General features: G+C 41.1%; 1 protein-coding gene across 4 annotated transcripts in view; it reads left to right on the top strand.

The window, feature by feature from the left end:
• Positions 1–16,907, top strand: part of LOC124793985 (RAB6A-GEF complex partner protein 2) — a 106,629-nt gene that overhangs the window by 7,468 nt on the left and 82,254 nt on the right. For 3 of the 4 annotated variants that reach the window (XM_047258064.1, XM_047258063.1, XM_047258062.1), the window contains exon 2: positions 12,947–13,071. In XM_047258064.1, coding sequence (XP_047114020.1) covers positions 12,947–13,071 — 125 coding nt within the window. Of the gene's footprint in view, positions 1–12,946; positions 13,076–16,907 lie in introns of all 4 variants that reach the window. The other variant, XM_047258065.1, reaches the window with a different exon arrangement.

The raw sequence follows: 16,907 nt of genomic DNA, 5'->3' as shown, positions 1-16,907 counted from the left end.
GAAAATTTTTAACCCCATATACTCTGGCGTTTGGGCATAAAGTTTTAAACAATGTGTTGGAAGTTTGAAGTTATCTCTGTGGCGAGTGCTGTAGTTGTGGTCAAAACGGAAATTGTCTAGTGTATGTTGATTTCTGTATAGGAACACCACCATCTCATATATGTAAAGTGAGGGGATAGATAGTACTTTTAAATTTTTTAACAGTGGTCGACAGGATTCCCGTTTTTTTGCAACACACATGTTTCTAATTACTTTCTTTTATAATACTAGGAGCCTAGTTACATTTGCTGAATTTCCCCAGAAGATTATGCCATAACGAATAACTGACTCAAAGTAGCAGTGATAAACTATCTTTCTGGTATCCATGTTTGTGGCACCTGACAAAATACACATTGCAAATGCTAAGTTGTTCAGTTTATTTGCTAAGTAATCTATGTGTACCTTCCAATTTAAATTTTTGTCAAGATTTAGGCCTAAGAACTTCACGTGGTTTGCTTTTGTGATATCCTGATCATTGCAAGTTATCTTTATTTCACTCCTTTCTACTGATTTAGCTTCAAATTGCATCATTTTGGTTTTAGTTACATTTAGTTTTAGTCCATTTTGATAGAACCAAGATTCAAGCTTTTCTAAAGTATTTTTGACTTTTTCTGGAATATTTTCAGATACCTCATTTTCAATTAGAACTGATGTATCATCAGCAAATAAGACTGAATGAACATCAATAGCAAGTGGTAGGTCATTTACGTAAAAAAGAAACAGATAGGGACCCAATATCGAACCTTGTGGGACTCCTTGGGGAACTGTTTTCCAGTCTGATGAATAATTGGTTCCATTTGAAGTTAAAATTACTCTTTGTTTCCTGCCTGACAGGTAAGAGCTAAACCATTTTAAAGCAGTGTCTCTGATTCCATACATCTGTAATTTGTGGAGGAGTAATGCATGGTTCACTGAATCAAAAGCTTTAGTCAGATCACAGAATATACCTGTGACCTTTCTACCTTTATATAACGTGGAGCATATTTTTTGGATAAACTCATTTATAGCATTCGCAGTGCTTTTATCCTGTTGGAATCCGAACTGGTTTTTAAAAATTATATCATTTACAGTAAGAAAGTTATTAATTTGTTGTGCTGCAATCTTTTCAAAGCACTTTAGAGAAGACTGGCAAGAGAGAGATAGGGCGGTAATTCCCCATATCTTCTGTCGATCCTTTCTTGAATAGAGGTTTGATCTCACCATATTTCAATACCTCTGGAAAGCATCCCTGTTCATAAGATTGATTTATAATAGTTGACAGTGGTTGGGAAATAATATCGTACACATACTTGATTACAGATGTTGTTATTTCATCCCACCCATGTGAGGTTTTGTTTTTTAGAGACAATATTTCCTTTTCCACATCCCTTTGGGTTATTTTTTCAAATTGTTTAAAAGATGTGTTCTGGCTGTTTTCCAAATTTGTGATGCCCTGATAGAATGTCATATCCATATCCGATCTTATTACGTTTAGGAAGAATTCATTGAAACAACTTGAGATCTGAACAGGGCTTACTATAATTTCATTTTCATGTCTAATTTTCAAAATCTCATGAATTTTTACTTTGGCTCCTAGTTCAGACTGAACAACTGACCACACTGCTTTTGTCTTATTTCTGTGTTCTCGTATGAATTTTTTATTTGCCATTTTTTTTAGCTGCTGCTACAACTTTCCTAAATACAGCTTTATACTGTTTGACATAAATAACAAAATCTGGATTTCTGTTTGATTTTAACTCACTGTGGAGCTCTCTCTTTCTGGCACTAGAGATCTTTATTCCTGTTGTAATCCATTTGAGTTTACCATTAACCTTCTTTTGCTTATATCTACGAGGAAATGATTCATTAAATACCTCTAAGAAACAATTTAAGAATTTGTCATAGTTTATCGAGCTTGAACTATTTTAGTCTACAGGCCAGCTTATTATACTTAATTTACTACGGAATAAATCCATTTTACTTTTACTGAGATCCCTTTTTATACACACTTCTGGAGGCTTTAGGTTATTTGCTTTTGGGAGCTCAATAAACAGAGCTGAGTGATCTGAAATAACCAAGTCTAAGCAGTATTTGTGCTTATTACCACTGTCAAATATGTAGTTAGTAATAATATTATCAATGCACGTCACTGATCTGCTGTTTTCCCTAGTGCCTTCAGAAAAATTTAGCTTGAAACCAGATTTCTGAATTAAGTCACAAAATTTTGTGGAATCATTGCTTTCAACTAAGACATTTAAATTGAAGTCTGCTGCTATAACAACTTTTTTCTTACTTTCTTTCTGGAGTTTTTCCAGGAGGCATTCGAATTTGGTTAAAAAAACTTTTGTTACCGCACATCCAGGAATTCTGTAGATTGCTATAACCAATGTATTCAGATCACACAGCTCTACAGAGCAACTTTCAAACACGCTCTCTTCATTTAAATAATTAAAACTATCTCTTACTGTATAACTTATGGAAGAATTGACAAGAATGCAGGAGCCTCCACGAGATTTGCTTATTCTACAAAAGCTAGCAGCTACCTTAAAATTATTAATACTATTTAGTACTTTTATACTATCTTCTGTTAACCAGTGTTCATTTAGGCAGATTATTTTAATATTTACGGATTCTGAAAGCAGAATTTTTAGTTCGTCGATTTTTGAGAATTTACGATTTGGTAGTTCTGCCCCTAAGCCATTTATATTCAAGTGCATCAATAGATCATTTTTGCTTTTAGTTATTTCACGTGCATCCTTTGTTTGGTACCTAAACTTTTTATTTTCAGTCTGAATTTTTTCTTTGTCACCCCTATCACAATGAATTAGTTTCCCTTGCTTCTTAGGACTCTACACACATCTATGAACATTTTACTAAGGTTCACAGAGCCTAATCTATTCAAGTGCAGGCCGTCTTTTCCCAGACACTTGCAGTTTAAGAATTTGTTTGGGTCAATGAATACTGCACCGAGTCTGTTGCACTGTTCCCTAATGCCGGTATTTATCCTGTTGATGTAAGTATCACTTACCGATTTAATTGTTCTGTCAAATAATAGCACTTTTCCCCCAGAATAGTAAAAGCAATCTTTTCAGTGAACCAGGTTCCGTGTTAAATAGTTGCTGTGTTTTATAATATTATAAATTTTTAATCCCATACACTCTGAAGTCTGTTGGCAGGTAGCGTGTGCTGTAGTTGTGGTGCAAATCCAGTGTGTTCTGGTTTTTGTATAACAAAATCGACACTTCATATATGAAAAGGAAAATAATGGATATTTTTAAATTTTTGACAGTAACCTGCAGGATATCCATTGTTTGGCAAATTTCCTATTATTTTTATTTTTAATGCTAGTAGCCCCATGACTTTACTAAAGCAGCAGTGACAGATTGTCTTTCTGGTATTTATCTTTGTGGCATCTGACAAAACACACTTTGCAAATGCTAAACTATTAACTTTATCTACCAAGTAGTCAATATGTATCTTCCAGTTTAAATTTTTGTTAAAATTCAGGCTTAAGAACTTTTTACCAGCGACAGTGCCACTAAAGTGTAGTAACTAAACATGGCTTTCTGGAATTTCTTCACAAAGAAGCTGAAGTAAATATTCCTGGATTTGAAAAAGAACACCGGCCGGAGTGGCCAAGTGGTTCTAGGCGCTACAGTCTGGAACTGCGCAACCGCTATGGTCACAGGTTCAAATCCTGCCTTGGGCATGGATGTGTGTGATGTCCTTAGTTTAGTTAGGTTTAAGAAGTTCTAAGTTCTAGGGGACTGATGACCTGAGAAGTTAAGTCCCATAGTGCTCAGAGCCATTTTTTTCAAAAAGAACAGCTACTGACATGAGTAGCATTAAAAGTAGGTACCCGCAGTGTAGCAAAGCAACTGAAATCACGTAAAAAAGACCGAGCGAACTGGTGCAATGGTTAGCACAATGGACTTGCATTCAGGACAATGACAATTCAAAACCGGGTCCAGCCGTAGTGATTTAGGTTTTTCGTAATTTTCCTGAATTACTTGAGGCAAATGACAGGACAGTTCCTTTGGAAAGGCACAGCTGACTTCCTTCCCTAATCCAATGGGACCAATGACCTCATTGTTTGGCCCTCCTCCCAAATCAACAAACTAGCCAACTTAATAAAGCCAGGTTTTCCTGCTCAGATTGTATACTAATTAGGTCCCTGTCATAGTATGGTGATACAATATCTCCACACTTAGCAGTCATCCGAAAATGCTTGCTCAATGAAAGATCCATGCCTAAGGACTAGAAAGTTGCACATTTCAAACTGTCCACAAGAAAGCAAATAGAAGTAATCCAGTTAATTACAGACGAATATCACTGACATCTATTTGCAGGGGATTTTGAAATGTATACCGTACTTGAACATTATGAATTGCCTTGTAATAAAACGCGTATTGACACATAGCACAGATTCAGAAAATATTGTTCTTATGAAACAAACTGTCTTTTTATTCACATGTAGTAATTAGTTCTATCAACAAGTGATCGCAAATTGTTTTCATATTTCTAGATTTTTCAGAAGTATTTTGACATTGTTCCTCACAGGCACCTTCCAGAATGACTGGATTAGTGATTTTCTGTCAGAAAGGTCACAGTTCATAATAATTGACAAGTAATAACTGACAAGAAGTCATTGAATAAAACAAGGTGATATCTGGCATACCCAAAGAAATGTTACAGGGTATCTGCTATTCTAATATATGTAAACAATTTAGGAGACAATCCGAGTAGCCCTCTTAGCTACTTAGCAGATGGTGCTGTCACTTACCATCTAGGAAAGTAATCGGAGAATCAAAACCAATTGCAAAATGATTTAGACAAGATATCTTTTGGTGCACAATAATAAAAACTGTCAGTTCATTCACACAAGTACTAAAATGAATCTATTAAATTTCAGTCATACAATAAATCACAGAAATTTAAAGGGTGAAAGTTCAAGTAAATACCTAGGAATTACAGGTATGAACAGCTCAAATTGGAATGATCACATAGAAAATATTGGGGGGAGGGGGGGGGGGGGGGCAATCCAAACACTGGGTTTTATTGTCAGAACACTTAAAAGATGCAACAGGTCTACTGAAGAGACCTGCTACACTAAACTTGTTCACACTCTTCTATAGTATTGCTGCATGATATGGTATCCTTACAACATAGGGTGGATGGAGGACATCAGCAAAGTTCAAAGAAGGGCAGCTCATTTTGTATTATCAGAAATTAGATGAGAGTGGTTAGCCATCATTAAAAAAGGGCATTCTTTGCTGTGGCCAGGTCTTTTCTTGAAATTTCAGTCACCATCTTCCTCCTCTGAATGCAACAATATCAGCATAATAAAATAAGAGAAATCGGAGCTCACATGGAAAGACTTAAGTGTTTGTTTTATCTGGCTATGGTAAAGAAATATTACGAAAGCAATTCGATGAACCCTTTTTCAAGCATTTAAGTGTGAATTGCACGGCAGATAGTAGATTCACCTGTGGTATCGTTGTAATTGCAAGGTATTTTTATTTCACTCCGTTTTAATGATTTGGTTTCAGATTGCATCAGGTTGATTTTAGGTTTAATTCATTTTGATGGAACCAAGAATCAAGTTTTTTCTGAGCGTTTTTGACACTTACTGGAATTTTTTCACGCACTTCATTTTCAGTTAGAACTCAGGTATCATCAGCAAATAAAACTGAATGAACATCAGTAGCAAATGGTAGGTCATTTACCAGAAAAGGAATGTATTGAATCTTGTGGTACTCCTTGGGAAATTTTCTGTTTGAGGAGTAATTGCGTGAAATTGACATTACAGTTACTCTTTTTTTTTTTTTCATTTCTGATAAGAGCTGGACCATTGTAAAACTGTGGACCTGATTCTGTATATCTGTAATTTGTGGAGTCATTCACTAAATGTCCGCCACCAGTAGCTGAGTGGTCAGCGCAACAGAATGTCAATCCTAAGGGCCCGGGTTCGATTCTCGGCTGGGTAGGAGCTTTTCTCCGCTCAGGGACTTGGTGTTGTGTTATCCTAATCATCATCATTTCATCCCCATTGACGCGCAAGTCGCTGAAGTGGCGTCCAATAGAAAGACTTGCACCCGGCGAATGGTCTACCCGACGAGAGGCCCTAGTCACACAACTCTTTTTTTCACTGAATCCAATGCATTTGCTTAATAATTCAATTGATGTGATCAGAGGAGATTATTCAGATTATTCTGACTGGGAAGAAATCACATGTGGGGTTCCCCATAGCTCACTGTTAGGTATACCATTGTTCTTTATATATTTCATTGATCTCCAATCTAATATACAACAAGCAGGATTAGTTCATTTTGCAGGTGAGACATGTATTATAATCAATCCAAGCATATATACAGCAATGGAGAAAATGGTAAACAGTGTTCTTAAAACTGTCATTGTCTGGTTTTCTGTGAATGGTCTCTTTCTCTATTTTTAAAAAACACAACATACACTGATCAGACAGAACATTATGACCACTGACCTGCACTAGCTATAAGTCCGGGCGATAGCAGTGTCACCTGGCAAGGAATGCACGATCCATGTAGTATCAGTGAGCGTGCGGTCCATGTGTAAAATGGGTAAGGCATGTAATCTATGTGAGTTTTTGACTGAGGGAAAATTGTGATGGCCTGAAGGCTCGGCATGAGCATTTCGAAAACTGCATGACTTATCAGGTGTTCAAGGAGTACTGTGGTGTCTTCAACACAAGGTGAAACCACATCGAGATGTCAGACATCGTAAGTTGGTCCGACTGGTAAAACAGGACAGGCAATGAACTGGGGTGGAACTAACATCAGACTTTAACACTGGGCAGAGTACAAGTGTGTCTGAACACGCAGTGCACCAAACACTCCCAGTGACGGTTCTCCACAGCTGATGACCCATGCATGTGCCGATGTCAACACCACAACGTTGGCAACTACTAGTGAAATGGGCATGTGGTCATCAGCACTGGACATTGGCACAGTAGCAGAGCATTGGGTGGTCTGATGAGTCCAGGCACCTTCTTCATTAATCCATTGGTCCACAGGAGCTCGGGCTAGGCAGCATGACGGCCAAGGAGTATTGTACACTGGTTGCAGACCATATACACTTTTTCATGATGATTACGTTTCCTGACAGCAGTACTATTTTTTAACAAGATACTGCGGTATGTCACAAGGCCAGAAGTGTGATGGACCAGGATTGTGATAGAGTGGTTCGAGGAACACAGTTGCAAGTTCCAATTGATGTGCTGGTCCCCCCAACTCGCCAGATCTGAACCCGATCAAACACATCTGGGATGCGGCGTCATAGCTCATGGTGCACCCCCACCCCCGCCGTCCAAACTTTATGGGAATTAGGTGACAGGCGCCCTGTTCCCACTCCAGCACTACACAACACTCTAGACCACCATGCATCCACAGTCTTTTTACTTCTCTCCTTTTCTGCTGCCCCCCCTTGCTTTCCATCTACCCTCCTGACTGCACTTAGCTGCCCTAACCTCTCTACCTCATTCTTGTACGCTCCCATAAGCAGCACTTTCCCTGCTGCACCCCTACCCTGCTTTCCCACTGTCCCCCCCCCCCCCCCCACCCCCCCCCCCCCCCCCCCCCCCCCCCCCCCCGCGTCCCATTCTCCTCATCAAGCCATCAGCACACAGGACAAGGCAGCTAATGTTGACTTATACACAATGGGATATCCCATGTCATAAGACATAGTACTGTCGGCAGACAGTGCGAGCTGGTTGCCCCTGTGCCCCTGCAGGTTTGGTTGAAGGTATTCTTACCTGTCACACAAGGCAACTACAAGGATTCTCTTACTTTTCAGTCTCATAAACTGTAGTCCCCTTTTAGGGTGTGACTACCTTCCAAAATTCTATGGACATGCAGGCCATTTGGGGAAGGATGTCTTATGTGGCATATCATGTATCAATTGTGCACTGAGACCTTCTGCCCCTTTGTAATGGAAATGTAGTTGCACCCATCATCCAGGCTTTTGAACAAGAAAGTCTTACAGGATGCTTACATTTCACCTATTGTGCCTGTTATCTCTGACATATTAATGGATCTTTTTACACCCAATATCCAGCGTGGTAGCCAGTCTGTCGTGGAAGGGTCAGCGTGTACTCTTTTGATTGTAGTTCCTTGACAACACAGGAATCGCACTGCTGATGCCTGAGCTGCAAACTTCCCATGTATGCGTAGGAGTAGATGTTCATCTTCTTGGGGCATCAGGACTCCTGACAATGGCCATCGTGTCATGTGGCCTTTGTCGTGGCTGGGTGGTGCCTTTTAGGAGAGCCCCTGTTTGGAGTTTGTGGCTTCAGGGCAAATGACCCACAATGAAGCAGATTAAGATGTCCTATGCTGGTGGTCAAATGGCTCCAGCAGTCTCTAAGTTTGGAAAAGGACAGTATAATGCTGGCAGATATGACCTCAAATCATTTATTCCCTTCTCTGTCTACACTATGGGAGCAATGCAGGGCTAAGGATCAAGGAGAGAATACTCTCCTTGAAACTTAGTTTGTGCAAGGTGTGATGGAGAATCCTTTTTAACAACAAAGCATCTATTTTTCATTGCACACTTGGAAGACAAGTTTGGGGAAGTGTCAGGAATGTATAAAATGAGGAATGAATCAGTCCTGTAAAAACAGCCTTCCCTCCTCACTCATGTTCATTGCATGCCTGTGACAAGCTGGGTGCTGTCCCAGTTTGTCACCCCCCCCAATAAGAGCTTAAACATGGTCCAGGGGATTATATTCCGTAGAAATCTTCTCGTGCTGTCCAATGACGAGTTGCATGCCAGTCTACAGTGACAGGGTGCACCCTTAGCCAGGCATATGTGTAGGGGGCCTAAGGACAACATGGTTGCTACTGGTGCCCTCATCTTGGCCTTTGAAGGTAATTAATTGCCTGAAAAGGTCAAGGTGATGATATACTGTCGTGACGTTAAACCCTATATTCCTCCCCCATGCGGTGCTTCAATGTTGCAAGTTTGGGCACGTCCTCTCATTGTAACGCTAGCCCCATGTGTCGGGACTGTGGACGTCCATCACACACAAACATTCCTTGTGCTCCTCCTCCCATTTGTGTCAACTACGGAGAGCACCATTCCCCCTGATTGGTGGACTGCACTATTTTTCAGAAAGAGAGGAAAATAATGGAATATTAAACACTGGAAAAACTGACCTATACAGAGGCCAAAAAGAAATATGACTGCCAAAATCCTGCGTTCATGATATTGTCATATGCTGTAACTACAATGATGTTGCCCTCTGTGGCAATGGTGAAACCGCCAGCTGTGTCTTGTATAGAGGGCCCTGAGGGCCGTCAGACTACGCCTGCCCTCTTGATGGTTGGGGGCACTCCTCCTCCTGTTGCTCCTCAAACATCATATTCAGCAGCAACACTCCCCCCAGAAATCTGGTACATTGGTCCCCACCCCTCAGCCAGGAAAGCAACAGACTCCTCTGGCTCCTCTCACAAGGAAGGAGTCCCTCAGGACACTGCCTTCCAAGACCTCTGGTGCTGTGAAGCTGGACACCAGCCAGTGGCAGAAGGATCCACAGGCTGCTAGTCAGAGAGCTTCACAATCCTCATTGGTTCCTGAGACAAACTCAAGAGAAGCCCTCCCAGCCAGAGAAAATGAAAGAGAAGTGAGGACAGGAAAAAGAAAACTATCAAGAAGAAAGAGATCCAGGGGCTTCCACACCACCGCTTCCTGCAGGCTACAGTTCTGAGGATGAGAGGGAGATCCTAGTGTTCAAGGACCCATACCTCCCCAGAGCCTCAGAGCTAATGGACACAACCACGAGAAGCACTCAGCCGATGGTAAAAGGTGACCCTGGGGCATAAATTGCCTCTTCGGTCCCTTCATGCCCTCCCTGTACATTGATAGCTTAATCCTACAGTGGAATTGCAGTGGTTTTTTCCACCACCTGGCTGAGTTACAACTCTTAAGCTCTTCTACTGCTTTCTGCACTGCTCTTCAGGAAACGTGGTTTCTATCAGTGTGGATCCCCACCCTTTGTAGCTATCAGGGATATTACAAGAATCATACTGATTATGACAGGGTGTCATGTAGAGTGTGTATATATGTACTTGACTCTGTATATAGCAAATCTGTGCCTCTCCAAAAAACTTTAGAGGCTGTGGCTGTCAGGATAAGGACAATGCATGATATTACGTCTGCAATGTCTGTCTTCCCCCCGTTGATGAAGTACCTCAGAATGTATTGGTTGCACTGGTTTCTCAACTCGTGAGCACTGGCTGCAGCAAAGATGTCAAAAACCTACTGACACACCTGAGTCTCTGTCTCTCAAGTACTGGTCCTCCCACTCATGAGTTCTTCCTCATCTGTAGAAACACCTTAAGCAGCCTATGAGCTCTTGGCCAGTGCTACTCTCATCATCCTTTGGAAATGACTATCCAGGAGTCTGTTTGTACCTTCAAACAATGTGAACATTCGTTGTCCTTCATCTAGACCCCAGGTCATGTTGATCCTGGGAAATCAAATTGCTGACAGGCTGGCAAAATAGGCTACCAGTAAACTGACTGTGGAGATTTGTACACCAGAAACTGATGTCCAATCGGTATTATGCTGTGAAGTTTTCGGGATCCACAAATTGTTGGACTGCCCCAATCTAGCTGCCCTGAGGTGGTCTTTTAACCTTCCTGTCACACTACGTAAGGTGTTGGGTGATTATGCCTTTGCGGCTGACCTAATTTCAAGTTTTATTCGAGATGGGGGTTTTTATCACTCAGTCTAAGAGTGCGCACCTAGCCTTATCTCCCAGGCCTTCACCCTACCTGCATTTTAACTTTTTCTCACTCCTTCTGGTGCTGTCTGTTCTACTTGGTGTTCGTCTTTTCACCATCTGTGTTTCTCTTACTTTGTGTTTTTAGTCTGGAGATTTTAGTGTATTGCAGAGTATCCCAGGCTGTCTTCTATATTGTTGTAATAACTTCTACTGCTATTTTGTTATAGTTAATGTTTTCAATTTTGCCTAGCTACTTTCATTTTTTACTTCAATATGGTTACAAAGATAGTTTTACACATTTTGTTTCTTCCCTGGATTTCGAGTGATAGGATTCCTTTGGGGTATGGTTTTAATCTGAGACCTCTGTAATTAATCACCAAATCAACCAACCAAGTGAGGTGGTTGTCACATTTATTTGTCTTGCAAACCATAGAGTTTGTTCACAAAAATGGACTTGAATAGAATCCTTCATTAGCTCTGTTAAAGCGAACATTTCCTTTCCTTACCATATGCTAGTCATGTTGTTCTCTCTGTGGTATACATAAACAAAATCTTTAATATCTGTGAACATGTAATAAGATAAAAATAGAAGATTTGTGGCCACTTAGGAAAGACGTCAGCTTATATAAGTTCACCAAATCAACACACTTGCTCCCGACAGAGCACGCCCTTCTATTTACATAACATCAAATTTTACAAAAAATATTTCTGTTAATTTTGAATGAAACTCCCACAGCCTTTTACAGAACAAGATAAAAAAAAGGATTTTGACATAACAGGACATGTACTCTCTTCCTGTCAAATGCTGGAGTTACGTCCCAGTGCCTCAACTATCTACACTGTGCTATAATTCACCTTTGCTTAGTCTCTTTTTCTTTACTTTTCTCTCTGAAATGTTATTGACAATTATGTAATAAGTCATAATAAGGGTGATACATTTTCATGAATCCTAAATAGGTTGTTGCTTAAAACGGCTTACTCCCATTACCCGCAAGTTGTAACACCAGTAGGACATTTCTTGTCATTTTATTACAGCAAATCACACCAATAATGATTCATTTTCGAGACATTCAACGTGCTGGTGCTTAAAAATGGCATATATTCATAGCGTGTAACATATAGCATAAAACCTCTCAAATATGAGCTTCTGCTGAATATGACAGGTACAGTAAGGCATCTTGTTTTCTGCTTGTGACATAAGAAGCATCCTTGCTTCCTATTGGTTCTACTTTATATGGCACATTACGGAAATATCACAGAACTTATTTTTGTATTTCATGAGTAAAGGTGGCTTCTCAACAAGAGAGGGAAGTGACATCACAAAACTTGTAGAGAGTGATGTCAATATTAGCTACCTCGTCCCATGTGTTGAGGGCATTACCTCCACCATCCAGATTGCTTCTCCCATCATGCACTGCTGCTCGTAGTCTGGCCTCAGCAGCCAGAAACTGTGGTCATGTGTGTGTGAGCTGCGTTTGCGTGTGTGTGTGTGTGTGTGTGTGTGTGTGTGTGTGTGTGTGTGTGTGTGTGTGTGTGTGTGTGTGTGTGTTTTATCTGATTTCGATGAAGGCCTTTTTGGTTGAAAGCATACTTGTTTGACAGTCTTTTTGTTGAGTGTATCTGTGACTTAATCTCTCTGCCTTGTGATGAGTAGCCATCTATTCTTTTCATAATATTGTCATTCTTGCATAAAATATAAACATAAGTTGTAGACTAGGCTGCTGTATAAGCTTTTGGACGCGGCTCAATATTTGACTGCATTATATTATGTAAAAAATTTTCAGAGACAATCTGACTTGATATAAAAGTCTAGAGTGTGCTGGATTAATCAGAATAAATTCTTATTATAACCTTATAAGATGACATTATATCAGATGATGAATTATTATTTTAATAGAATAATACCATTAGTCCATTCTGTCACCAAATAAGTATTTAGTAGCTGATTCTAAGAATGACTTTGGATAGTAGGTCCATAATACAATGCATTTTCAGCAGCTTTTAATGCAAGGAGCATGTCAATAAATTTATTGTAAAATACCAGCTGTGTTAATAATTTAATTATTTTGTGCATTGTTCTGTTATTTTCTTCCATAGAAAGATGCAGCTTCATTATAACAATAAAACAGATTTTTTCGATATAGACTTAGACATTTATTCTAATTTCAGTGATGTATTTGAGAGCTTGGCATGGGCAAGTGCCCAAATACACTGCCAGTGCACTACAAACAACAAAGTTGCATATCCAGAAAGCAGCTCTGTTACACCTGAAGAGCTGTCAACAGCTAATGCTGGTAAGTTATAGTTTTATCATGCTATTTCACAATAACAAGAAAGAATATTTAAATAATTATTTTCCATGTAATTTGTTTTTTCTTTTTTACAAGAAACAGTTTGGTCTTTTTCCTTCACTTTTTTCTCCAAAGCTTTGCTTTCTGCTATTTTGTTGTGTTTACATTTCCTTTCAGGGAACGTAGTTAGTCTAAATTTAGTTAGCTACATAAGTGATAAGCCCTGGAACAAGACAAACAACATAAAACATTTTAAATAACAACATAATAACACACTGCTGCAGAGTGAATGGCTGTGGTGAAGTCATGTCTCTGCAATAACTTTTCTTCCAGGAGAGCTAGATCTGCAAGGTATACAGGAAAACTTTATGAGCTTAGGAAGGTAGGAGATGAGGTATTGGCAGCACTTAAGCTGTGAAGGTGAGTTGTGAGCCGTGCTTGGAAGCTCAGTTGGTAGAGCTAATCCCAACGAAAGGCAAAAGTCTCAGATTCATTTTTAGAATGAATCAGGATATATTCACAACATTTGGATTTTAAGGATGAATAGAAGAATTATTTCCAGTTGTATACAAATGCAATTTATCCGGTTGCCGTTCATGGTATAGGCATAGCAGTCATTCTTAATGTGTACTATTCTTTACATTTGTAGTGTAGGATATGGGTGTAGTGGGATTTACACTGGCAGCTGTGCAGGAGCAGTCATATTTTCCCATAAAGCACTACACACACTGGCAAATGTGTATAGCTGTTGTCCTAGCCTCACCAACAGTTTGTACAAATTGCTCAAATGTATGGTGAGCTGGCACTTATATTGGCTCTGTCCCAAGGCGTTTTTCGCCGAGGTCGCTCCGCCACTGACAACTTGGTGTACCTGGAGTCTGCCATCCGAACGGCCTTTTCCCTCAGTCAACACTTTATTGCCAACTTTTTTAATGTGATGAAAGCCTACGATAACACTTGACGACACTACATCCTTGGTACTCTGCACGAGTGGGGTCTCCAGGGCCCGCTTCCAATTTTTATAGGGAACTTTTTGTCACTCCGCACTTTCTAAGTTCAAGTCGGTGCTTCACACAGTTTGCCACATATCCAAGAGAATGGGGTCCCACAGGGCTGTGTACTCAGTGTCCCACTGTTTTTAGTGGCTGTCAATGGTCTCACAGCAGCGGTGGGGTCACCTGTTCCCTGCTCTTATATGCTGACGATTTTTGTATTCCTTTCTGTTCCTCTTCTATTGGAGTGGCTGAACATCGACTGCAGGGAGTTATATGAAAGACACAGTCATGGCCCCTCACTCCTGTGCCAAGACTTGCATCATGCACTTCTGTTGTTGTCATACTGTCTGCCCACGTCCGGAACTTTACCCCAATGACCAACTGCTTAACATAGTGGACACTTAGCGGTTTTTAGGACTGGTTTTCGATGCTTGATTTTCTTGGCTTCCTCATCTTTGTCAGCTTAAGGGAAAGTGCTGGTGGGATCTCAACATTGTCCAGTGCCTGAGCCACGCTGACTGGGGTACAGATCGCCCTGCATTCCTGCAGCTGTACAAAGCCCTTGTGCAGTCCTGTCTTGATTACGGGGGCCCGGCATATAGTTCAGCATCGCCATCAGCATTTTGTCTCCTGGACACTATACACCACTGTGGAGTTCGATTTGCAACATGAGCTTTCCAAACAAGCCCAGTGAAAAGCCTGCTTGTGGAAGCTGGAATTCCTCCATTGCAGATCATGCAGCAACAACCACTGCTTGCACATTATACTACCCACATTTGTAGTTTGCCTCATCATCCAAATTACCATCTCTTTTTCCCTAACATGGAAACCCATGTCCCGCAACGGTGGCCCTGATTAGGGATTCCAATTGCAGTCCATGTTCAGTCATTTCTTACTGAACTCAATACTTTTTGTCTCCCTCCTTTCCTGTGGGTCTACTCATGTACATCTCCATGGTGCATGCCTTGGCCGCATCTTCGTCTGGACCTATTGCAAGGCCCAAAAGGCTCGGTTCCACCTGAGGCCCTCCACCAGCAATTCTCTCTATTCTCAGCGAGTTCCAGGGCTCTGAAATAGTCTCCAGCAATGGCTGTATGGTTGATGGTCAAACAGCACTCCTTTCCACATGGCTGCAGCGTTTTCATCGGTAGTCGTCTCTAGCGCTCATGAGCATATCCGCTCCTGCACAGGTGAGACATTTGTCATCTGTAATGATACCTTAAGCAGCCTACAAGCTGTCAACCAGCACTTCCATCACTATCCTTTGGTAACAACTATCCAGGAGACTCTTTATGCCCTTGGAAACAGTGGACATTCAGTGCCCTTCATTTGGGCCGCAGGACATGTCGAGATCCTGGGAAATGAATGTGCTACTGGTAAACCAGCTCTGGGAATAGGCACACTGTAAACTGATCACCGATCGGTCTTACGCTGTAAAGTTTTCGGGATCTGGAATACTGAGTGACTCCCCTCGGTACACCAAATAAACTACATGTTGTCAAGGAGACAATGAATGCATGGCGGTCATGTATGCTAGCCACTCGCAGGGACTCCATTGTCATTTGTGAGCTCTGAATCGGCCACACTTGGCTGACTCATGGTCATCCCCTCCATTGCGAGGACCCACCTCAGTGGCACAGTGGTCCCCACTAGACTGTTCTCCATATCTTCTTGGACTGCCCAATTTTAGCTGCTCTGCGGCAGACTTTTAACCTTCCCACCACACTGTCTAGGGTATTGGGAGACAGTGCCTCAATGGCTGATCTGATTGTACATTTTTTCATGAGGGGGCTTTTCATCACACAATCTAAGGGTGGGTGTCTGGCCATCTCTCTCAGGCCTTCACCCTGTCTCCATTATAACTCTTCCTCATTCTTTCTTTCCTGTTTGTTCGCCTTGGTGTTTGTCTTTTCCCTATCTGTGTTCCTCTAGCCTTGTCTTTTAGGTTGGAGATTTTAGTGTGTTGCACAGTGGCTGGGTCATCCTCCTTCAGCCAGTCCAGGCCATCTGCTATATTATTTTAATGTCTTCTACCACTTAGTGCACACTTTCTCCTTTTGTCTTGCTTCTTTCATTTTCTCTAGTGGTGTTCCCTGTTAGTTTTCTATCTTTCTTACTCCCCAGACTCTTTTCGGGGAATAGTTTTACTCCGCGACCTGTTTGAATGTGGGGAAAAGGGACTGATGACCCCGTAGTTTGGTCCCTTTCTCTCCAACCCAACCAACCATCAAGACACTATCCATTCCATTCAACTGCTCTTCCAAGTCTTTTGCTGTGTCTGACAAAATTACAGTATCATTTGCAAACCTCAAAGCTTTTATTTCTTCTCCCTAAACTTTAATTTCTTCTCCAAATTTTTCATTTGTTTCCCTTACTTCTTGTTCAGTGCACAGATTAAAAAACATGGGGGTAGGCTACAAACCTGTCTCTGTACAAGTTATAAATAGCCTGTCATTCCCAGTATTTTATCCCCGATATCTTCAGAATTTCAATGAAAGTACTCCACTCAGCATCGTCAAAAGCTTTCTCTAAGTCTACACGTGCTCTAAGTGTAGGTTTGCCGTTCCGTAACCTATTCTTTAAGAGACATTGTAGGATCATTACTGCCTCACATGTGCACACATTTCTCCAGAATCCAACTGATTTTTCCTGAGGTCAGCTTCCACCAGTTATTCCATTCTTCTACAAAGAATTCATGTCACTATTTTGCAACCATTTCTTACCCCCCAGGGGGTCCACAACTCTTTTGTGGACACGTGCGTAGCGAGCACGGGACCCCCAGCTAATGTGGCCCTCCTTCCTTTCCGGGCTGCATACCTTCCCTTCCCTCTCCGCATCCTTCCC

This window comes from Schistocerca piceifrons, chromosome 1, assembly GCF_021461385.2.
Source record: "Schistocerca piceifrons isolate TAMUIC-IGC-003096 chromosome 1, iqSchPice1.1, whole genome shotgun sequence".
In the NCBI taxonomy this organism is placed as follows: domain Eukaryota; kingdom Metazoa; phylum Arthropoda; class Insecta; order Orthoptera; family Acrididae; genus Schistocerca; species Schistocerca piceifrons.
This window is presented reverse-complemented; position numbering and strand designations above follow the sequence as displayed.